Source organism: Mercenaria mercenaria, unplaced genomic scaffold (assembly GCF_021730395.1).
Source record: "Mercenaria mercenaria strain notata unplaced genomic scaffold, MADL_Memer_1 contig_4237, whole genome shotgun sequence".
In the NCBI taxonomy this organism is placed as follows: Eukaryota; Metazoa; Mollusca; class Bivalvia; order Venerida; family Veneridae; genus Mercenaria; species Mercenaria mercenaria.
In genome coordinates this window covers 1-25,905 of record NW_026462451.1, presented here as the reverse complement: position 1 = coordinate 25,905, position 25,905 = coordinate 1, and the positions used below count along the sequence as shown (strand labels likewise).

Sequence of the window (25,905 nt, the reverse complement as noted above, 5' to 3'; positions counted from 1 at the left end):
TCTGTCGGTTGTATTTACTTTGCTGACCTCAATCAATTATATAAATAACCGATTGCAATCGAATAATTCCAAGGTGATCGATTTTATCATATGTCCGGGTTTATCATCAGTACCAGTAGGCCACCAATGACATACGTACTTATTTTTAAGACTGTTCAGTATACCCTCTTCGGTACATACCTACACTTGGCGCTATTCGCCTAAACGATCATGCCTTTGCTGTCAATTTGTTTCTCTAATACAAATTTCTGAATCCGGTAATGCACAGTTTCTTTTCAGTTCATTTGTTACAAATATGTTCTTCTGATATTCTTTTGTAGTATAGATACCGGAACTTACATAATTCTGCTATCCTAAACACTGACTATTTCAATTCTTTTAAATGCCATTATTGTCAAGTGACACTCTTTTAGGACAAATTGTGGCCCACTAATTCAGCTATGGTAAAACTCTTATATGTGAGAATGACAAACAACCATTTACATGTAAAATTCTTATTTCAAATTCATTCTAAAAAGTTCTTGACCAGAATTTTATCTATAACACAAACATTCTTGGTCGAAATTCAAGAAATCCAATTTAATTTACCTAACTCCTAACAGTCTGGGGCCTTTTTTGAATATGATTAAGGTTAATTTCTTAGCTCGATAGGCATCGTAGTTGGGGCATCTTAAGTTTATAGCCAACATTTTTTCCAAGTGTAAAACTAGTCGATGAATCGATTTTTTGAGAAAGTAGTTGCAATGTATGTGAAAGACTGTGGAAGGGAGGGGAGATAAGCAATATCGACATATGCTTTTCCATGCCTTCGAATTTTTTGTTCAAAATTTAGACAGAACATTGGTTAACTATTCTCATTATTGATTTCTGTTCCAATAATTGCAAAAAAATTGTGATAAATATCAATAAAAAGAAAAGAAAAGAAAATTGGGCCTAGACAAACAATATATATATCTTGCATCTGACAAGATTCGAACTCGGCCCTCGCGCATGGAAAATATGTACGCTAACCACTGGACCACGGTGAAGTGTAACGAAAATTGGTAATGAAATTATGTATATGAATAAATTTTGTTAGGGCAGCGTGTCTAAATTCGTTTTACTTTGACATTTTTGAAATTATTGGCTTTTCTACATTAAAAAGAGAATAAATAAACGATGATTTTATTATTCAAACACTGCTGTAATGTAGCCTACATTATTATTCAATACTGGAAACAAAAAGCGGGCCGCTTGAATCATTATTATTATTATTATACCAGATTTATATAGCGCCCTTTTCATGATCAATGACACGTTCAAAGGCGCTTTACATAGTTCAAATGCAGCCACACAGGGCGCATAATTCATCCTCTACTAGTACCGACACAGAGCGATCTGACCAGAGGGACAGAGTGAGACAAAGTCCCTACGACAGAGAGATCAGAAATCAGATACAGGCTTGTCCGGCTAACTTAGCCTAGCTCGTTGCGAATAGACAGCCTGGTTCTTTAACGTGCCCAGTGTATAGCACTGATACACGCAAGGATTGCCTGGGTTCCTGACCAGTACACCTCTAGTTGGGTGGGAAACACTGAAAAGCGTTTCTGAAAATTCCCGAGTACCTGCCGGGTATCGAACCCCCGACCTCAGGATTGGAAGGCCAGTGTGCAAACCAATGAGCTATCCGTCCACCTGTGACGAAATATCAAATTTACAATAAACCTCTATTTAACTGTTAAAACGTAATATATATGAACAGATAAAATATATCGTACCTACATTACAAAATGGCACATCCAGCAACTGTCACCATCATATTGTCGCGCTTCGCCATCGGAATGTCGTGTTATCGCCATCGTACTGTCGCGCTTCGTCATCGTTCACTCGTACCTTCGCCTTCATAGGATGCAGGCGCTGGCCCTAACGGAATACCGTAGTTTTCACATGGCGCGGCCCACTTAATTTTTAATTTGTCAGGTATTGCAGATGTTTTATGACGAATGCGGTATAAAACTATCATTTTCGTTCTGTTTATAAGTGGAAATTAATATTTCTTGTGTTGTTTAAAAAGCTTTACTTATATCGCAATTCTAAAATACTGATACCTTCAGCAGAAGATAGCCAAAAATCAATTCACCTTGAAAACGGACATTCTTTACATCAGGCACAGTTTACGACTTCGTTCACGAACTTCACGTGCAGGTAGTTAAAGGCGCAAAATAAAGACAAATGAATAGACATAAATCTTAAAAAAAGACTACACATTTTGTAATATAGTACTATGAGCATAGTATAGCATTATGATAGCCGTGCAATATTCCCTTGAAATCAACATAAGAACAGAGAAACAAATGATTGTTTCTGTATTTTCTTAGACTGACATGGGGGGTCATTTTGTCCTACTTTCATGTTTATCGTTTTTCCGTAATCGGTCGGAAATTCTTCGGGATCACGTGATTTTAAAATTGTTTCAAACGAATATCCGTTTAAAGACGCGCGACAAAATAACTGTATTTCCATGATGGTAATTATACACGACTTGCCTGAAAAATACGAAATGTACAAAATTTATGTTTAAAATTGACAGTGACATATATATTAGGCCAAGATAATGTGTTTAATGTCTAAAATCTTATTAAATTAATGTAGCCATATGTACATAAATCAGTGTATTTAGGTAAATTTCAATCACATTTTGTTTCGGCAGTGTAAGACAATTATTCATTTATATTCTTAAAACTATACTGAAAAGAGATTAACTGAAAAAGTTTGCAGACGAAGTTGTAAAAACACTTTTATTCGGGAAGGGCCTGAATTGTCCTCCCGCAAACTTGTAGTATAGCTGTTTATTACCTGTATTATAAGAATGATTTTCATGAAGGTTTTTATGAGTTACAAAATTGTTGAATTCCATGTGCTAAGTTTGTAAAAATCACGTTATCGTTTGGGCATATAATATATTTTGCATCTATTTATAAATTATAGCCTCGTTTCGGAGGATACTTCCGAAAAAATCCGAAGATGCTCGACGGGTTCGTAAGCAGTCGGAAAACATACTTTCGGTTTGACATAGGCAACATTTTTTGTTTATTTGTTAGTTATCCTTGAACATATTCATGACTATTTGGTCAGATCCGATACAGTGGGCCATAGTTTCAGTAAATAGGAAGTCTCAGCTACAAACTCTGGTTTTCATATAATACTCGTTCGGGTTTTAGTAATGGACCTTTAACTGATAGAGTGCATTCATTCAGGACAGTTCTATTTATAAAGTGTCCGCTTACAACCGTAAGAAGACACTTTTACAATAGGTCTGCAGGGGGTGTAGTCGTATAAGGGTAAAAACAACAACAACGAAAACGGTGAAGGTATAGAACATATTCCCAAGTTGAACGGTATATAGGTTTACTTTGACATATACACGTACACATTATCTATAGACGGAAAAACCTTCGGTTTTCCCGTATAAATATGAATAATGAAAATTATCCAGTTGTTTTAGGCGTAATACGACCGAGAATGCATTTTCAACAAGTCTGAAGGAAAATAACCGGGTGTTTGTATTCTTCACTAATTCAGATAAAAAAATACCGACGCGACTGTCGACAGTTTATTTTGCAATTGAAATTATCATTTTCATAATTGCAAACATGTACATATAGCAAAACGAAATTTGTATTTCTATCCTGCTAAATGAATGAACTCTTCTTATCGGAAGAATGTAATATTAATTTTCAAACTTGAAGTATTAGGCATACAATCATATAGGAAACTAGGGCTGTTGGGTTCTTTCTCATGAAAGCCTTTCTATAGGAATCTATAGAATATTCTAACAAATCTGGATATATTTGTTTTATCCTATAGTACTTCTACCAGTTACAGTATCAATGACACTCTACATCTGTATGGTGAGTAGTAGAAGTAAAAGAGAAGAATATATGATACCAATATATACTATGATAAATAATATTGAATCATATATCTTAATGATATGTAAACAAGTTGTAACCCAATTATTAAGATTAAGATATACTAATAAACTTTGATAATGTGGCACCTGGCCTCAATACAATCGATACTGTTTATTTTCCAATACAGGTAAATCCAATAATTGCTTTGCATAAGATCTGTGACGGATTATCTTTGAACACCCCTGGACTTATTGGACTCAACTGCCACATTATCAAAGTTTATTAGTATCTGCGCTCAGAAGGTCAAATGATTTGTATACACCTGACTGATTTTAAACCTGTGTACTGACCATGTCAGAAACTAGGACATTTATGAATGATATGTCAATAACTGAAATGTGACAATTTCTTGTGCTTAACTGGATATGCACTTATTACAAAAGGCTTAGCAACAATATATACATATACATATATCAAAAAAAAAAAAATTATACCACTCCGTTGACCAAGTCAACTGTGAATAACAGAAAACACACACAATGTTATCTAAAATCTCACTGTCAAAGTTCATAAAACATTGATCTTCCATCCAATGTAGAGCTGTGCTGTACCATGGTATGCGTTGTTATGCCATTGTGATGAAGTATTTCGACCCCCATAGAATAATGACTCCCGGTCATTATTCTATAGAAAAAGTGACCCCCGGTCATAGTATTATGACCTCCAGATCATAGTACTATGACTCCCCCACGTGAAGTAAACTGAACCTCACGAAGAATGTTGACTCCCATAAAAAAACGACCCCTGGTCATTTGGTCAAATTTATTGATAACTCATGTATGTAAGGCCTAAATGCTGCATTTTATGCCCCCACTCGGAGGAGTGGGGGGGGGGGCATATAGATTTGCCCTTGTCCGTCCGTCCGTCCTTCCGTTTGACCATTAGCCCCAGATACCATCACTTGACACAGAAATCAGAGCATTCCGCAGTGGGAAAAGGGATTCTATTTCTAGACGCTGTATCTTGGTGTATACATTTTTTTCAGGAAAATAACAATTCACAATACGTTCACAAAACACACCAGTGTCAATAATCCCTGCAAACTTCGGTTTGAAGTAATTCTTCAGAAGAAAACTGCACAAGAAACTGCCAGCATAGAACTTAGTATTAATAGAAGTTGCAATACTTAGCAGTGGCAGTAAAGTACGGTAGCGGCAACAATAGAAAGTAGTAGTAGTAGTAGTAGTAGCAGTGGTAGTGGCAGTTGCAGTAGCAGCAGCAGCAGCAGCAGCAGCAGCAGCAGCAGCAGAGGAATAAGTGACAGCAACAACAGTAGCAGGAGAAGAAGAGGTAGAGGTACAAGACGTATTAGTGGAAGCAGGTATAGTAGTATCAGTAGTAGCAGTTGTAGTAGTAGTAGTAGAAGTAGTAGTAGTAGTAGTAGTAGAAGAAGAAGAAGAAGTACATGTAGTAATAGCAATAGAAGTAGCGGCATCAGTAGTAGTAGTACAATCAAAATGTTAACTATTGGCAATGGAGGGTATTAGAGTTGTAGATCTAGTAAAATTGTCCGTTAGGTTTGGTGGGGATCAGTTTTTAATAGATATTATCGTCGAAAGTCTTTTTAGGAGCCAGTGTTTTACACGGAAAGAGTAACTTTTTTAAATAGAATAATGTCCGGGAATCGATATTGTATGAGAGTTCGAATGTAGTAATTTCGGCAGTGAGTATTTTACATGGAAGGAGTCACTTTTTCTATAGAATAATAACCGGGGTCGTTATTCTATGAGATTCGAAGGGAATCGTCTTTAGGGAGTCAGTATTTTACTTGGAGGGGTCAGTTTTTCTATAGAATAATGACCGGGGGGTCGTATTCTATAGAGTTTTCAAAGGGAGTCAGTTTTTTATAAGGGGAGTCAATATTTTACAGGAAAGAAGTCACATTTTCTATAGAATAATGACCGGGGGGTCGTTATTCTATGGGGGTCGAAATACTTCATTACACTGGCACACGCTTTCCGATGAGTGCACTAGCTGAGGTTCGAACCTTGCTGCAGGGTTTCATGTACATGCAGAATCCTTTGGGCCCATGATGCTGATGTATAAAACGTTTGTGTACCGGTATCTTCGATTAAATCAGCTGTTATCTGGTTGCCAGATTAATCATCGTTACCGACTGCCTTCCCTTACCACTAGTTGCGTGCCATTGTCGCCGTTTGGCTTGCTCAGTGCTTGGGGTATTATGGGTTCTATAAGGGCTTGTCGGTGTATTGATGTAACACTGTAATTTGTAAATAAACAGACTTTAATATTCAATGATATATATGAATGTATAATTCATAGATATGACAGTTCTCAAATGTAATGGCGATTGTCTATCATCAAGAGCCTTATAGATCTATTATATTGTATTATGTTAAATGTAATGTACATGCAAAATGTAAACAAACATGGCGGTCAACGGCCGGAGGTCAACTTAAACAATGGTACAAAGAAAAATTACAAATACATGAAAACGCAACAATATATATCAAATATTCATTTGCATATAGGTCTTGGGAAAAGATCACACAATGTTTTGCAATGCATTACCTGTAATTTGTAAATAAACAGACTTTAATATTCAATGATATATATGAATGTATAATTCATAGATATAACAGTTCTCAGATGTAATGACGATTGTCTATCATCAATAGCCAATCGGCGTACACCAAAGATCTGAAACTAATTTACATAATAATAAAGGACAGGTACAGCTCGTTTAAATGGGTCAGCCGTGTTGATGTACTTATAAAATAGAATTGCCCAGTTTATAGATTGGTTAGGGCTACGGATATGTATTGTATTTTGCCATCGGAATATTTCTATAAAATGCTTCTTTCCCTTCCATTTGGATCCGACTATATTTACAAACACGTGGACTGTAAAGAGTGTACTAATAAACTTTGATAATGTGACAGTTGAGTTCAATTAGTCCAGGGGTGCTTAAATCTTATCCGTCATAGATGTATTGTAAAGCAAGTATTGGATTTACCTGTATTGGAAAATGAACAGTGTCGATTGTATTGAGGTCAACTGCCACGTTATCAATTAGTAAACAGGTGATGTATTAGTAAACATGCTACGGCCTACGTCTGACTAGTGTATAATAACTACTGACTACTGATATTCAAATATTCTACTTTTCTGCAAGTAATTATTTTAGGAAATGTTTCATATATAGGACGTCTTTCTATGAGTATGTATATATAGGATTTTATAAGACAACAACAATATTGGAACTTTTTCTGTTATTAAATTTAACACCTCCCTACTGAGCTAAGCGGGCGGGTGCTTTTTTTTGAAAATGATTTTCTTTTTATTTTATTTATAACACATGTGTCAGCAGTTGAAATCATTAATTCATGCACAAATATCACAAAACATGCATGAATTTTCAAAGGTGTATAGCCACATGCAAGAACTACACTTTAAACATTATCCAAAAGATCTCTATAGAGTAGAAATGATTCTTTTGAACTACATTTTTTCAAACTACTTTTGTAAAACGTCTGGGTTAGTTACAGTCTGAATAAAACTATTGAAATCCATTCTCCTTTTCATACTCAGCAGTAGTGTTCATTGTTCCTCCTTGAATGAATAGTATAAACTTCCTAGCTTCATTATAACTCTCACTGTGTATATGACATTGATCTTCCTTCAGTTTATAAGCAAAAATACCAAATCAAGATACATAATTATTTCTAGTTCTTTCAAGATTTGGCAGCATTCAAGGAAATTTACATAATTTTTCTTCAAGCAGTTTAATTCTGTCCTTTAGAGCTTATTTCTTCCTGGCCTGTCTCACAGGTGTAAGTTTTGAGCTAGAAGACGGGGTACTAGCTTTATTTGCAAGACTTGAAGGTGTGCTTGATTTCATACCCAATGAAGAGGAAGGTGTACTTGATTTGTTGACCATATTCATTCTCTGCTCCTTTGCTTGAACTTTGGATTCAAACCTCCTATGAAAAGTATATATAGCAATACTTAGTGTCCAGAGCCTAACTTTGTTACACAATAAGGTAATTTAACATGATTGTATACAAGTATTTACACATTCAAATAGGTAACACAGGGAGACTCAAGAAGGCCAAATTCAAATTTATGGTAAAGTATGTGTTGAATAACAGAATCTTTAAAAGCATACACACTCCAAATAAAGGTTTCTAACACAGCATTAAGGAGGTAGGTTATCTTGTTACCAGGGTAAATTTAAATTAGTTGAACCGCAGCAAGTTTTTGTATTTCGTGTAATTTAATGTTTTAACTGCTACAATCTCAATTCCGTTTATGCCTGTCCCTTCAAATACATGACCTTCCAAAAGTATTTCTTCCTGAAAGAAGAAGGAAAATACGGATATATAATACTTTTCAGTGTATTTTGGTTTCATTGTTATCTGTAGAAGTCTGCATAATTGATAATTTTACTAGTATTCGCGTTAGCTTTCTAATAAAAGCTTAAAATGTATATGTCGCGGGGTTTGTGATTCCATGGTAACGCATTTTCTCTCATTTTTAAACGACTGTGTAGAAAAACGGGATTTTTTTCGACGGCTTCAGTGCCTTTCTATTAATGACCAACATGGAATATTTGGGTAATATAATTAGCGAAATACCAAGCACTTTACATGGTACCCTATCTGTCTTAAGGTTTAAAGTAACCCTGGCAACAGAGATGTTTAAACTACCTTATATCTAGCTTGTCATCGTAATGTCTTATAAAAATATACTAAATGAAATTATCTTTCTTGTTAATGTAGCTTTAAAACATCTTATTTCTAACGTAAGGAATATTTTCATGTTATTTGCATTTATTCAAACAACTTTCCCAGCTTAAAATACTAACAGTAGTTCCCTTCGTCTGACATTTTTATGGAAAAATAGTTCTGCATGCTGCTATTTTTTTCATGGATATTGTTGAAATGAAAATAAAAAGCCGAAGCTGTGTCCCCTAAATAGACCTGTGTCAACGCTTTCAAATTTTACTTTTAGATATATAGGTCACGGGCTTCGTTTCCATGGTAACATCAATCTGATTCAAGAAACCACAATTTCTACTGAAATTTGAACAATTTGAGAGCTTAGTTTTAGTATATAAGAAACAAATTATCAACGAAAACTGGAAAATAGGTATTACAAATCAATCTGACCAATTTTTATTTGAAAATGTCTGTAAAAAGTAACCTTTCACTCAACTTTATTCCCAATAACATCAGTTATCACCATTCATTTTCTTACATTCCGCATAACATTTCAATATAACTACATAAAAGAAGTAAAATATTGGTCATTATTCAAAGCGAAAGACTCAAAAAAATATTTCAGCAAATAAATGCTGTTTAAAAATAGTTCAAATCAAGAAAATGCACAAAATTTCATACTTTCAAAATAAAAGCTATTAATTTTGCGCGGTAACGGACACGTAACGTCATGACATCATTTTAAGGCAACAATGTTTTGAAGCGTTTCTGCAGCAATTTATTCATTATTTCTGCATTATTTAACCATTAAGCATCAGATCGGAGGCAGGTTCATGATTTTCTTTCTATCATTCACCAAAACATAAACAAAAAGGCGTCGTTTGGAAAATAATATTTCAAAATCGGCAACTAAAATTCCAAGCTGAGAACATTAAATTCAATTTTCTGACATTAAAGATCAAAACTGAATTGACACTACTTTATCTTTTATCGCTGGGTTAAAGGATAATCTAAATTAAAATCAGAGTTTACTGTATTTTATCGGATGGCATATTACAGTTTTGCATGGATGTGTCTTTTTTTTTTTTGGCAGTTCTATTTAGATGTTGTAAAGACTGATAGTCTGGTATTTACGTTTGGTTTGTAGAAAGAAAACAATTTTTAAGACAAGCTACGTAAGAATGTAAATGTAAGAACAAAATCTTACTTTTGTGCTTTTACACGGGTATAATCCGTCCAAAGTTTGAACGTTATAGATATATAAAGATACAGAAATACATAAATACCTACAAAAAATAAAGATATGCGCTCTAGGTAACGCATGGAAATGTATTATGTTGTTCAATGCACGTGACGCCGTGCTGGTAAAACTGGTTTAATTTGATAAAACCAATTAAAACCCATGAAATAATAAAAAAAAAAAGTTTTGTTTCGGTGAAAGATCGAAATATCTTTTACTCATGATCAGTGACTACACCACTCGAGAAAATATGGCATCTGATGTTTACTTGGTAAATTTCAGAAAGATTTTACACCGAAACAAACAAATATCCTCTAGCTATAATATGTAGATACATTATCTTCTAGGAATGGATTGAATCCGAGAAGCCACAAATCAGTTATCACACTTGTACTTAAACATGATCGTACTTAAACACACCGCTAAATGTCAAGTACTGAAATTATTTTCCACGATTCCTGTAAGGAATCGTGAATGTGTGTTCATCACATTTGACACCACGTTTAAACAGTATAAGTGGTAAATAGTGTATTATGTAGAATTATTTTAATTATTTATTTTTTAGGAAGAAACATGACCTGCTTAATAGTATTATGTGTGTATCCAAAAAAAAAAAAACATGAATATCGTCTGAATTATTTTCTTTATACTTTTTAGCGTTATAGCTTTTTTTTTCATTTAAAACAACTGAAACAACTAAGTAAGTAATTGAAATACCTATAGTGTAATATTAACTTGAGAAAGTCGTTGTTAACTTAGACATAACGCTGTTGAACTTAATATATATACACAAACACTAATTGATCATTATCGGTGAAAACTTTAAGTCCAGAGATTTTTTTATTTGTTTCAAGGGTCTTCTTAAAAGATGTTTTCGCTGTCAAATATCTATGATTGAAGAAAAAAGACAACTCGGGTCAAATATATGTGATGCCGTTACAGAATGTTTTGATCTAAAATTATTTTTTACATAAAACACACATATTCACTGAACAGTAATATTTTGAAATCCATGGTCTAACAAATACATGTGCATGTAACAGAATCGTATTAAAAAGACATAATGATTAATGTTTGGCATTCATTTAACGTGAACTGTTAGAAAATGTGTAGCTTACATAATTATGACAGAAATAATACGGTAATGGACATCTTCGAACCAGTCTCACACCAAAGGGTTGCCCTGGCTATATATATGCCGCACCAGACTTGGTATGAATGCAAAGCAGATATGTGATGAACTGTGTCATATATATGGACCTCGGTCCATTTCTATGCACACTGGGTGGGTTTAAAGGTGAAGAATTGTTTGTCAAAGATGACGCCCGCCTTGGCAGACCTAACATCTGATATTTCAGGACAAACATCATTACTGTAAAGGCTGTGGTGGAACAGGATGCCCGAGTGTTGGTGACAGAAGTAGAAGTAGCCAGTAGCATATCAGACGGCAGTGTGAAAACGATTTTGAAAATCAATTAGCACCTAAGTAAGACTGTAACAGTCGGGATATTTCTAACTTGAAACAGGTAACGACGAAACATGTGTGCAAACCTGTGAGCAAATGAATGAGCCAAAGAGAGGGGCTGAAAACAAGCAACGGTTGCGCAAATCACGCTCATGTATTCCAATAGAACCATCATCAGATCAGTACAAAGCAAATGCTGTACGCCATTTTCTTTAATTCTAGCTGGTCAATTGTTTAAAGAGAATTCCTATAGTTTTTTATGCGCATCTTTCTGCGCAGCCGACACTTTCTATGGAAAACTGAACTGAAGTCATCATTTGTTGAAACATGTTACAGACAATCTTAGATATGAGGAATTTTGAATGAAATAATATTTTTGATAAGTTATATCAGTAATCAAATGTTGATACTGGTTTATGTTGTATTGACAAGTATCATGCCTGGCAGGTATCTTGCTGTTTTTGTGGTTGTGTTTTCACATCGCATTTTAGTACAAAGACAGTGTTGTTCATATAATATAAGATAATTGCATTAGTTCTTATAAGACAATATCACCTTTCAGATTATTCAGTATTCAATTATAGAAAGAATTAAGAATTTTTAAAACTTTTTTTTAACTTTTAGCAGACATACATGTAATCAATTTGGCCAGGTTCGCGCCATTTCCGTCCGAACAAGTGTTGTATTCTAGCGGTCTTAACATAAAATTTAGCCTGGTGACCCATACATTTTTAGCCATTTTTATGCTCACAATACAATTATCTATACACAAGAAGAAAAAGAAAAAATTCTATGAAAGAGTTTTTTCAAAATTTAAAAAAAATATTCTTCACTATGGGTATTTTTCATTGAAAAAAGTTCACAAAAGTAAATATGAAACAATATTTTTTTTCATTTGTACCCATTATTGTAAGGATAGAGTATTACAAATATGACTATGATATCAAATAAGTATATAATAAAATCTGTAAAAAGAAAAAACCGTATTGTGCTGCCTGGATGTATATTTTGGTTGGTATTTATAAAAAAGCAGAAAATTATGAAAATGTTGAAAAATCGCTGGCAGTTTCATTAACAGTGGGTGTGTTCAAAACAATTTTTCACAAAAACAAGCCTGGTGACCTATTGTTTTTATTTGTTCATTGTTTTCAGCACAAATTTTCCTATCATATATGTGAATTTAAAAAAATTCTATGAAAGGAAAAAAACTATAGGAATTCTCTTTAAATGCCTTAAAAAATCTGAGCTGAAGGAAGTGGAAAGGTCTTACAAGAAGAAGAATCCAAGCAAAGGATGGTCAGCTGACGTTTGAGCCGTGACACATGTGCGAGGGTATAAAGCCTGAAAACATTTTGTAAACCGCCTGCCTTACTCACTGAACCTAAGACCATGCGACTTGTATTTATTTCAAATAAAATCTGTAAAAAGATCCCAAAGACTTTCTGGGGAACGTTCAGATGTTCTCTTGGCAGCGCTGTATACCAGTGTCTCCAACAGAACCAAAAGAAGACTATAATTGCATTTCACGACAAAGCTTTTGATTTGTCAGCTTTGTTTCGTCTCTTAGGTCTTAAATGTCAACAAGATTTTATACTTTTGTACATTTAATAACATTTGTTATCAGTAATCTATTAAATTCAATGGATACAACAGTGAAATGCTAGTAATGTTGACTGGATAGTGTGGGCGTTGACCCTTCGCCTCTGTATGCTAACTTTGATGAACTTTGATGAATGTTTCTAAAAACGAATCAAGCAAATATCATCAGGTTTGTATAAAGGTACTACTTGTTTACTATTTCCTAACAGGAGATCAGCACATAGGTGTAATCTCCTTTCCAATGCGATAGCCAGGCTGTATTTGGTAAGACAATTACTATACCGACGCGATTTTGATCACAACTGAGAATACGTCAGAATCTTATTTGACCCTCAAATACATTATAGCACTAGTATACGAACATTTTGTACGAGTGAACAGGAGGAGTGGATAAATTATCGAAATAATCGAAATAAGTAAATCAATATGAATTTTGCATTTTGATTCTATATTATTTTTGATTTGACGATTTCTTACACCTGTAATTGCTGTTTAACCGTTGCCTTATTTCGAGCGTGTAGAATATTTTGTTTGTCGTTATTTACTTATATCGGCACGCTAAATCTCGTGCCTTTACGCAGTTGTCCAAATTGTTTCTTTACAATCTACTGTTGTTTTTGTGTGTGTAGTTTTCTGCATGATAAGTGGTTTGTTTCAAAAATATACGAAAAATAATAATGTTAAGATCTTTATCCAAGTTTCGTCCAGTTGATGGGAAATACTTCCCTGACGAAAACCCCGTCTTTTGTTTGAGGTACACCATGTTATGTCGCCGTATGCCTTATCTGTTTACTATCTAAAGCTACAGTCACACATACGAATATGTCCGTGTGTTGAGGTACGGTGCGGATGGGATTGGTCTGTGGGGGAATGGACACGGATATGTACGGAGCAGTACGTCTTAGTATGGGAAAAATGGTGAGAAACGGGAAACTAAAAGATACAGGACGCGAATTAGTACGGATAGGGGCGGCGTACCACGTTGAACTACGTTTTACTACGCCTGGAAAATTGCCCAGCGCGCGGACGGGTCTGCGGTGGACTGCGTTGAACTACGCTTAAGCACGGGTAGCCTCGGATAACTACGTTAAGCTTCGGATCAATACGCATGACTACGTTCGCATTAAGGTTTAGTAACGGGTCAGTAAGGCAACGTGTAGCCAGCGTTTTCATTATTAAGATTATCTTAAACATCATGTCAAACTACGGCAAGTACGTTTCAGTACGGATAACTACGTTTAGTACGTTTATCTACGGATGAATAAGTTTCAACCAAGTTGAATTAAAGTCACGCTCAAATGGCTACAGATCGCTCAAGCTTTAGTGCATGTTCGAAAGTTGGAGAAACTTGCAAGTTTGGGATAAGTCTTGAATACGTTTTGACCAAATGTTGGTACGGATAGATACGGATTACTACGTTTCTATCCGTGGCTAGACGTAGCTATCCGCGCCGTATGTGTGACTGGGGTATTAAGCTGTTTAGCCAATTGTCAAGACAAAATATGTTTTCTATATGAAGAAATTTAAAGATAGTTGTAAGTAAAAATGATTCGGAGAAGACATGCAATACCATTGTACAGCTGCGTTTACTTATAAGGAAAATATTTCATTTACTTTCGTAAACATGATGTTTTTTACCACTAAAGTATGTGCCGCAATATCCTGATCGAGGACCATGAAAAGAGTTTTAAGTAATCAAACTATCAGAACTTTATGAAATCCCATTCCATGATTCAATGTAAAATTTGAAAAAATAAGAAAATAAGGTGTTTTAGAAGGTACTTTTATTACGAACATAAGTCCAGTTACGAACAAAAGTGTAGCCTGAGAGAGAATTTATACGAACTAATCACCACCACAGTATACCAGACCAATTACGGCAAAGCGCCTAGCAGTACAAACGGACGTGTATATTTCACAGCAACTCCACTAACCCAATAAGATTAGTTTTATATACACACCCGAATTACACTACACATTCGTACTGTTTGAACATTTGCATTTATACTCAAATCTCTGTTTTCATGTCTCACAAATCAGCAGTGACATTTTAGTCTTTTTTACTGATTCAATAGTTCTACATACTTTTACTATACATATGGTAGAAAGGGGGAGACAAATTAGTTATAGATTATTTTAGATCTGCACTTCCACTCATTCAAGTATATATGAATAAATTCTATTCAACAGTTGCAAAATTATTGTACAGGGTAAAATTAATCACTTCATAAAATTATCACTGATCTTCATCAGGCCATTACAACTGACCTCAGCACGATTCCAGTATGTTTCCATTATGTTATCACTTTATTATTATTCAATAATTTACTCGTACTGTAAAATGTATATCTGGGATTGCTTTTTGTATTGTTGTGTTTAACGTCACACCGACACAATTTTAGGTCATATGACGACTTTCCAGCATTTGATAGTGGAGGAAGACCCTAGGTTCCCATCCAGGCATTATTTCATCACGGGCGGGCACCTGTGTAGAATCACCGACCATCCTCTTATGCCAGCTGGATGGCTTCCTCATATCATCGGAAGAATTCTACGCACCCACATCGGTGAGAGGCAAATATCTGGGATTGAGATGATAACTATAATCAAATAATAACTAAATGTGGGCCCATAGCCACTTATTGGCACTGTAGGCCTATACTCGTATGTTAAGATTGTAGAGAATGCAAGAAAAATGTTTCTTTTTATCTTCATTGTTTAGAAATTAAAATTGAATGATATTACCGACAGAACCTGAGTGAAATCCTAAACAAAAATACCAGATGCAAAAGCATACAAATAACATTTCTATAACAGTTTCAAGACACTATATCTAATAGTTTTTGAGATACGTGCGACACTATCTTTTTTGTCCTATATGAATATTTTTTATTATGTCAAGGGCAAAAACTCTGTTCTTACTGAGTGAAACATCTAACAAAATGTACACGACGTAAATTCGGACAAACGTACAAAAAGGCAACTCTAAGTGAGTATCAAACTATTTAATTAGAACTGATAATCAGTGAATACATGTGCACTAATAGGTGTGTGGGGGGGGGGGGGGAGGGGGGGGGGCAATAAGGTCTACCATGCATCCCCCCACCCCCCTGGACTTTTTTTCATAGGTACCAGATTGTTCGGCAGGACCAACTCTTTCAAAATAAAAAATGTTCCCATGAAAAAACTCTTTTGAACTATATATGATTTCACTGTTTCCATGGCAACCGTTCATTTTTGGATAGGACAACCATATAGATGATAAGCAGTCATATATTGGCCAGTTTTGGTGATAAAACAATAAAAATGGTATGAAAATAGAGCTAAGACATTGGCCTTAAAATAGCAGTATTTTTATGTTAATTAACTAATTTGCATATTTAAGAATATTACTTTTTATAGACTTAAGAATAAAAGAAATTTAATGAAATTCTGCCAAATGGTAAGTTTGTTATGTACAAATACGTGGATTTTTAGACAATTAAAGGGCAATAACTCTGAAGTTACAAAAGAAATCCCTACGAAATTGTGTGTGCATAACCACATTATAGTGCTCAAAATTCTGTTTAAGTTTCATAGTTCAAGGTCGAATATATCAAAAGTTATGTTGCAGAAATTGCCATATCTATAGTACCCTATATAGTTAACACTAGAAACTTCTAAGGCCCATAACTCTGGTGTTACTAGGGCAATCTGAAACTTGATGGGCCCCATAACCTCATAGTGGTGAACATGTATATGAAGTTTGTTTGAAAAAAATCTAAAATAAGGATTTTTTTTTTGCGGGGTGGGGGGGGGGGGGGTGGGAGGGGGTACACAACTTCACATGTTTACAATAAATGTTCATGGAAAAGAATGAAAGAAATTTAATGAAATTCTACCAAATGGTAAGTTTGTTATGTACAAATATGTGGATTTTTATAAAATTAGAGGGCGATAACTCTTAATTTACAAATAAATGCGAACGAAATTGTGTGTACACAACCACATTATGGCGATCTAAATTCTGTTTAAGTTTCATAGTTCTAGGTCAAATATATCAAAAGTTATGATGCAGAAATTGCCATATTTATAGTACCCTATATAGTTAACAGTAGAAACTTCTAAGGGCCATAACTCTGGTGTTACTACATCTCAAATGGATACGTCCATGTAAGATTCATAGACCAGCTAAAAAATTGCTTACCGTTTCTTCTATAATGCAAATACTGCTTATCGGTTACTAGTAAAATTGCGTTCAAAATCGAGTTAATTACTTTTCATTTCGGTATTTAGACCTCTACTCCAGTATTTTGATAGCTTAAAGTTTTACTGTAAATATCCTTTTTATGCGATTTTCACTCGGCTGGCAAAATAAGATCAATATTTAAAATATATATATATATTAGATATTCCGTTAACGGTATTTTTTTTTTGTATTTAAAGACTGGTGTCGGATTATTAAATCAAAACAATTAATCATTTAAACGGAACGACGAAGAAACTATTTTTGAAATGGTATACCATGGAAAACTTAAAACGAAATAGATATCTTTTTAAGCAGTTTCAATTTCTAAAAGGTATATTTTAAACGAACATTACTTTTTATGCCCCCGAAGGTGGGCTTATTAAAATCGCACTGTCCGTCCGTCCGTGTGTGTGTGTGTGTGTGTGTGTGTGTGTGTGTGTGTGAATTCTTGTCCGGGCTGTAACTCTGCCACCCATAAAGGGATTTTGAAATAACTTGGCATAAATTTTCACCATAATGAGACGACGTGTCATGAGCAAGACCCGGACCCCTAGCTTCAAGGTCACACTTAGATGTTAAATGTTAACAGGGTCTGTTTCGTGTCCAGTCCATAACTCTGCCATAGAAGAAGGGATTTTGAAATTACTTTGCATAAATGTTTCCTATATTGAGACGACGTGTGACGCGCAAGATATAGACCCTAGCTCCAAGGTCAAGGTCACACTTAGAAGTCAAAGGTGTCTCTTGTCTGGTCAATAACTCTGCCATTTATCAAGGGATTTGAAAATAATTTGAAACAAATGTTAACCATACTGAGAAGATGTGTCAGGCTTATGACCCGGGTCTCTTGGGTCAGGGTCAAGGTCAAGATCAAGGTCACGAAATGGTGTGTTTTTTTGTTGTTTTTTTGCGCAGACAACTGTAGCATTCTTGGGCATGCTTCGGGGGCATTTGTCACCAATAGTGATAACATTTTACAAATGTACACTTTGTTCGTATATAAATGCGGAAGTTTTATAAAATGACTGAAAAAAACAACATGTACGTTCATTTAATTCTAGAATAGTTTATTTTACACCAGATGCAAATTTAAATGCAATCTTTACAATTTTTCCTTCAAACAAAAAAAAATAGAAAGCTCATTTGCAGGGAAAAACAAACATGTTTACATTCAGATCAATATATAAATCAAAGGACTACTTGGTAGAATTGTGAATAAAAAAATAAAATATTTGTAGTAACGACATTTCTCACATTTTACTGACATGCTAAGTTAAATTAGATACATGGTTGATGTTGGTTTTAATCTAACCTACATGTGGTCAAAGGGAATTAACTTTTTTTCCATAGACCTACATAGTACTGATTTTGGCTATGACCCTTACTAACATTTAAACTTTTGATTTCATTTACCCAGGATGAAAGAACAATCCTAGAACGTTTACCATCACATTCGGGCACTTCTTTTTTCTCCTGGAAGCCGGAAACCCCCAATCAGACTGATTTTATCTTATTTTTCATAAAAAAAAATATAGCATTCATATTTTTCACTCAAAATGTATCTTTCAATTTTATTTTGGGCATTAATCATTGTTTAGAAATTTCATTCATGATATAAGACAGTTTTCAAAAACATCCAACAAACATTTCACCAATGGGAGGCCACTTTACATTGTAAATATAACCTCGGAATTCCCTATACATTTCTAACCAATCAGAAGCCCTAAGAGTTGATTCTGTTTGATCATTTTCCATGTTATGACAAGATTTAGCTGACCAAAAGGTTCCTTCTTGCGGATATACAATGATTTGTCTTTTAAGAAAATCATATTTTAGCATCATCAAATATTCATTGCACCGGTTAGTACTCTAAACGAATTACTGTTCCTTGTCAGCCTGCTGTTAATAAAATGCATTTCACAATAGATTTACGTAAAGACGTACGAACACACATTGGCATAGAGGCTATTTGTGCCTGTACGAAAAAAGGAATTGTTTTGCAGCTGTAAAAGACCTGTAAGTGGAAAATGACACCAGAAATACAGTTGAAATTTACTGGTGTAAAACAGGCTATTTTAAAAAATACAGCTGTAAAAATACAGTTGAAAGTTAAAGCTGTAAAATGGTCATGTCTCAAAATTACAGCTGTTTTTTGGAGGGAAACATGAGTACTGTCAACTATCTTTAATGTATTTTGGCGGGATATAACTGAAGTTCACAGAGATACCAAATCAAAAGTATTGGAGTTTTAAACGTTATGGAGTAAGTGCAACTGTTTTGTTATGTAATATAGTTGTAAAAGGACATGTATAAGTACATGCATTATCTATTTATACTATATTTGAAACTGATAAGTTTAAAAGAAATGATTACAAAATTAATATATGTTTTCATGACAAAGAAAGTTTTATAAACAAGACCTGATACATAGTTTCTACTTCGTATCCTACTCTTGAACTGTATAAGTGCTATACTGTAAACATATATTATATTGTTTTTTAACTAACAAGATCATTTATTTAGCCATTTTGTAGTAATTGCTACTCTTTCTAGAGGATAACAATTCATCCTAAAACTTTTTATACCTCTGCTTTCGTCCCTTAAAGTAATGCTCTCCTTTTTAACACCTGTAATATTTCTACAGCTGTAAATTTGTAAATTTGAGGCATTTTCACAGCTGTAACTTTTCAATTTTACAGCTGTAAGTTTTTTTACATCTGTATCTCATTTGCATAATTCGAACTGTTTTACAGCTGTAAATTAAAATCTAAATCTGTAAAATCAATGTTATTATTATATTAAATCTACAAGTGTAAATTTGAAATAATCATGACTGTAATTTTGAACAAAAATACAGGTCTTTTACAGCTGTAAAATTCCATACAGGAAATGAATGTGCATGAGTACAAGATGGCGGCTCCCTGCTGGTATTCGGATGCCTTTGACAGTACCCTTGTATCCATTACCTGCTCAATCAAGTGTGAAATGTTGACCATATAAGTGTTCCTTCTCAAGAGAATGAACAATAATGCTAAAATCAGATTTTCTTAAAAGACAAATCATAGCATATCCGCCAGAAGGAACCTTTGGTCAGCTAAATCTTGTCCTAACCTTGAATATGATCAGATGGAATCAACTCTTAGGGCTTCTGATTGGTTGAAAATGTATAAGGAATACCTAAACCTTATTATAAAATATCACAATCCACTTTTCTTTTCTTTTTTTTTTTGTTACCCATTTTTGCCACAGACAAGGTAAGATAACTAGAGTTTGATGGTCAAATTCCTAATCTGACGATTTTTTATATGTTTTCCCGACTTCACATATAGCCATATGCTCAGATACTGTTATTGAAACGTGGCTTTGGATTGATTGAATAAAAAGTGTAGGGAAATCCGTATGAGTCAATGAAACGTAAGCTGATTGGATAAAAAGGTAATGTTTACAACCGTAAAATGTATGTCAAAGTCAAGCAATTAAATGTTTTCTGTAAAATTTGGAATATTTCACCGTGTGCAATTGTCACTTTAGAATAGTAGGTATTTGGCCTTTGTATGCCATTTAACAAGGCGGGTAGTTGTGTTTGCAGAAAAATTGTAAAAGAAATTGAATCGGTAAGGCCTACATAAAATTACTATTTTGGTATCCGACATTTTATCTCAGAATCCCTTTTTAATTGCCATTTTTACTGTTCTAGGGTATTTCTTGTAATGGAATCCAATGGAAAAATCAATAGCAATACCAGACCAAATAGCGACCACTACAGCAAGATTTAATTCTTTCTATTTCCTTTAATCAATTTAGTAAAATAGGTTAAATCAATCATGAATCTATTTCTTGAAAAATATACCGTAAAACTGAAACTTTTCAATTAATCACTGTCAGACAATGAATATTAAAACGATATGAAAAGTGCGCTTTTAATCACTGCTGTTTTTAAACTAATTAACTTTGAGTTTTATAAAAACAGAAAACTATTATGAAGGCGAACAGCTATTGTAATTCTATTTTACCTCGGACATTTAGACTAAGAGTTAAAGATCTAAACTCCGTTGCCCTATCACTGTCACATACATATATTTAAACGTGCCATACCTAAGTCGAACATACAATTCCACGATTATTACTATGTCAGTGCCGTTCCAATACACCGGGGGAAAAATGAAATTGCTCGTATATAATGGGGAACTAGTGTTGAACCTGTTCAAATGTCTTTTGTAAGTTTAAGTGATGTTCATGATTTAAGAATAACAATAAAATCTGATTTAAAGGGAAAAGAGTTTAATTGAGATATTTATAACATTCAATTCGAGAAAATAATTGCACAGTTTAACTACAATTTTCAGGCTAAATATACAAGATTGGAAAGAAAGACTTGGAAATGTTCTCTAGAACGACAGAAGCATTTATGTTTGCACTTGATTAAAGTTAACAATATTTAAATATTTCTCATTTTCCTGTATCTTCAAAGTTGCCGGTCTTTTATGATTTTCATTAATCGATCATATATTTTCCCATCACAAAACGTCACAAGCGAAAATTGAAGACATAGCATTTGTCACAGTTTGATTTCAACTATACATATCAAAAATGCTAACAGGTAAGCGGCTCGAAAAGCACTGTATTGCTATCTATATATGGAGAGTTTAAGCTTTTTGTGTACTAATGGCATGAATGGCGGGGTCACTAGATCTGAAGACATCTACAGTTGTTACATCACACAACAAATGTGTATGGTCGATATTCGTGCATAGAAACATCACACGCATTTATTGTTGCGAGAATTGTCAATGCGTTTTAGTTTCCAAATCCGCCTAAATGTAAACGGCAGCAACAAAAACAGCATCAATTCAATATTTCTGAATAATGAGTTTTATTTCTCTTTCTTCATATGACGAAACCTCACAAAATGGCAGAAAATGTTAAATTCGTGTACGAATTTACTTGGATACAAAAATGTGCAGTAGCTCACTTGCACGGACACAATACATATTCATGCTTTTAAATCACATTTGTTGTATCTTTATGGAATCAATATTCCCGAAAAGCTACTGGTAGCCAGGCGGTTCTCCCACAAGCTGTCGCCACCGCAATATTCCGTACATTTAACAGCAACTTTGTCCCCAGATTTTACCGTCGCTACTGTGTCCAAGGTATAGCATTTCTCCCAAGCATTGTCTCCAAGCAGAGATTTTGAAATGATATTTCCATTCAAAGAGATACCGAAATATGAACGAGTGCCTATTCCCAGGCAAATTTGCGTTGTGAAAAGATATGTGCCTTCAAGCGGTGCCACAAAGATACCAGAAGCCTTGTCGTAAGCATCACCTTGGCTGAGAAGTGTTTCGGAGAATATTATAACTTTGCCGTCACTCATTGCTTTGTCAGATACCACTTGCGCCTTGAATGCAACAGTACGTTTGATTGCAGAACCTGTACAATAGACAACCAACTAGTATATATTGATGCTTTCTTTCTCAGAACTGAGACGGCAGGACGACCAATTCGATCTTTTTAGTGTTTTGGTGTATGTTGAAGAGATAAAATATAAAAGCTGAATGTATTATTTATATTCTTGCCTCGCTCCACATTTCATAGACTTTGAACGCTCACTATGCTGAGGCTCCAACTTGGGTATTTAAATTACATTAAAATCCCAGGAAGAATACCCTGTTATGCTTATGAGCTAAATCTTGTATGCTAAATATAAATGTAGATGTTGTAGAATTTATAACAAATACTTTTACTTTACATCGAAGTCATAGTTAGAAAAAGTCTGTAATTAAACTGAACATCTCCAATTCGATCACTTCGTCTACTCATGTGAGATGTTGCTAACGCACATATAGAAATTCAACATGATTTTCAGTAAATATGGTAAGCATTCATAGAGTGACAGAAAAAAACTAAAACTATTTACGTCAAATTTTAATAAAATATTTTAGACAAAAATTAACATGACAGAAATAGAAAATGTTCCGAAAGGGTAAATGTATTTCCTACTTTACTTTTTTTGTCCCATTTAAATTATTATTGTACTTCTTAACTTTAATCATTGCTCAAAACAAGGTTTCTAGAGTTGTCACAACGTGAGAGAAATAAATATACGATAAACGATTGCCTTTTATAACAAAGAAATAATATTCTTGTAGTTCCTTGTAATAGTGCGCCTAACATATTCTACAATTTAATCCTACGACTACCTTGTTCCTTATTCCATTATGTTGCAATTATGACATTTTTGCTTTCGATTTCAGCTTTCTGCTTTGTATTTACATGACTTTTATAACTGTATCTTAAAATAAACACTAATTTACAAATAAGATATTACCTTTCAGTCTTTCTATTTCTGCCTTATATTCCTTAATGTTTGTTTCCTGTTGCGTTTTCACAGCTTCTGTGTATTTATCCATATTGTCTTTTAGAGACTCTATGGCTTGCCTCTCATTCTTCAGCTCTGATAGAGCGTCAAGTACTTCTTGCTTTGTAACATCCAATTCAGCTTTTATTTTCTCTATTAATATCTCCTGTCTTATCATTTTTTCTAACGTCTGTTCTTCGTAATGAAACCGGGAGCAAACGGGCTCGAGGCCAATCACTGAACAAGGGTTCCAGACGAAAAATAAAATTAACAAAGTTTTGAACATTTTGATCTACTGATATTTGCTGCTCTCTACTTTGCTCTAAATTTAGATTGCTATAAAGACAGGCTAAAATGGTTGTTGTTTTCCAGGTGTTTATATTTCATTTAAAGAAGACAGCTGCTAGAAAGTAAACATCCTGTTATTATCCGATGAAGAACAAATATTTATAGCATCTTTCTAGAATGTTAACACATGCAATATCATGAATATGATTAGAGTTTTATATTGCGCTTCAGCAGGTGCACTAAAACAAAAGTAGTTATCCTATGATCCTATTAAATAACTGGGATATAATTTTGTAAATAAATCATTACTTGTTGTGTTGATCTCGGACACATCGAAAACATCGACACATACACCGGCAGCTAGCTTCAGTAACAAGTCAGGCATCGAAATGTCTGCCAGGAAATCATTTTCAAAGTATTGCCTTTTGCGTTTGTAATAAAGTTGAAGTATGCGTACTTTCGTTAAGGAACTGGTTTCATTATTCTGGCTAGTTACCAACTGTAAATATATTGTACTTTATGAATATTCCTTAGTGACACAACAAGCGTGCAGATATAAGTTAGAATGAACCTTTGATAGAAAGAGTTGCTAGGCAACTGCAGTTTAATCAGATCATAAAATTCAGAAAGTTTGTCATTGGATGTGGCATGCTTACTTATAAAATAATTCCAAAGAATGAGTATAATATATAATAGATAGAATCAATCGTTCATTCATCATCCAACTTCTTATTACTATAAATCAAATGAAAATTGCGTCTATCAAGCCTTAAGTGCAAATGTTTAATTTATGTATAATGAATATGTATAATTTAAATATAATGAATATGCCGTCAGAAAAAGTCAAAAGTTTTTGAGTCATTTTATTGTCTCACAATGTACGACATTATTTGTCATAAAATCGCAAATGAACATCGTAGTTTCTTGATTGTATAGTTTGTTACTTTTTATACATTATTCACTTAAAACAAATAGTCATTGGCAGAAGGCAATATAGTATGTACATATTTGGTAAATATACAAATGAACATGTTTATTTCTGTGTCAGCGAAAACAAAGACATCTGTTGTCACAATCACTTGTTCCTGGTGCTCACTAGAATACATATTATGGTATTTTCTGTTGTCCCAATCACTTGTTACTGGTCCTCACTAGAATACATATGATGGTGTTATCTGTTGTAACAATCACTTGTTACTGGTGCACACTAGAATACATATTATGGTGTTATCGGTTGTCACAATTACTTGTTACTGGTGCTCACTAGAATACACATTATGGTGTTATCTGTTGTCACAATCACTTGTTACTGGTGCTCACTAGAATACACATTATGGTGTTATCGGTTGTCACAATTACTTGTTACTGGTCCTCACTAGAATACATATGATGGTGTTATCTGTTGTCACAATCACTTGTTACTGGTGCACACTAGAATACATATTATGGTGTTATCGGTTGTCACAATCACTTGTTACTGGTGCTCACTAGAATACACATTATGGTGTTATCGGTTGTCACAATCACTTGTTACTGGTGCTCACTAGAATATATATGATGGTGTTATCTGTTGTCACAATCACTTTTTACTGGTCCTCACTAGAATACATATGATGGTGTTATCTGTTGTCACAATCACTTGTTACTGGTGCACACTAGAATACATATTATGGTGTTATCGGTTGTCACAATCACTTGTTACTGGTGCTCACTAGAATACACATTATGGTGTTATCGGTTGTCACAATCACTTGTTACTGGTGCTTACTAGAATACACATTATGGTGTTATCTGTTGTCACAATTACTTGTTACTGGTGCTCACTAGAATACATATTATGGTGTTATCGGTTGTCACAATCACTTGTAACTGTTCCTCACTAGAATACATATTGTGGTGTTATCTTTTGTCTCAATTACTTGTTACTGGTCCTCACTAGAATACATATTGTGGTGTTATCTGTTGTCACAATTACTTGTTACTTGTCCTCACTAGAATACATATTCTGGTGTCATCGGTTATCACAATCACTTGTCACTGGTGCTCACTAGAATACATATTGTGGTGTTATCTGTTATCACAATCACTT

At 34.2% G+C, this 25,905-nt stretch overlaps 1 protein-coding gene across 1 annotated transcript; it reads right to left on the bottom strand.

Annotated features, from left to right (window-relative positions):
* Nucleotides 1–21,656: 21,656 nt before the first annotated feature.
* On the bottom strand, nucleotides 21,657–23,879 carry LOC128553711 (uncharacterized). Its single transcript, XM_053534886.1, has 2 exons — nucleotides 23,499–23,879; nucleotides 21,657–22,600 (listed from the first exon to the last, which is right to left on the bottom strand). Exons 1-2 carry the CDS (start codon nucleotides 23,812–23,814, stop codon nucleotides 22,191–22,193), a joined length of 726 nt encoding a protein of 241 aa, XP_053390861.1. The 5' UTR covers nucleotides 23,815–23,879; the 3' UTR covers nucleotides 21,657–22,190.
* Nucleotides 23,880–25,905: the final 2,026 nt, after the last annotated feature.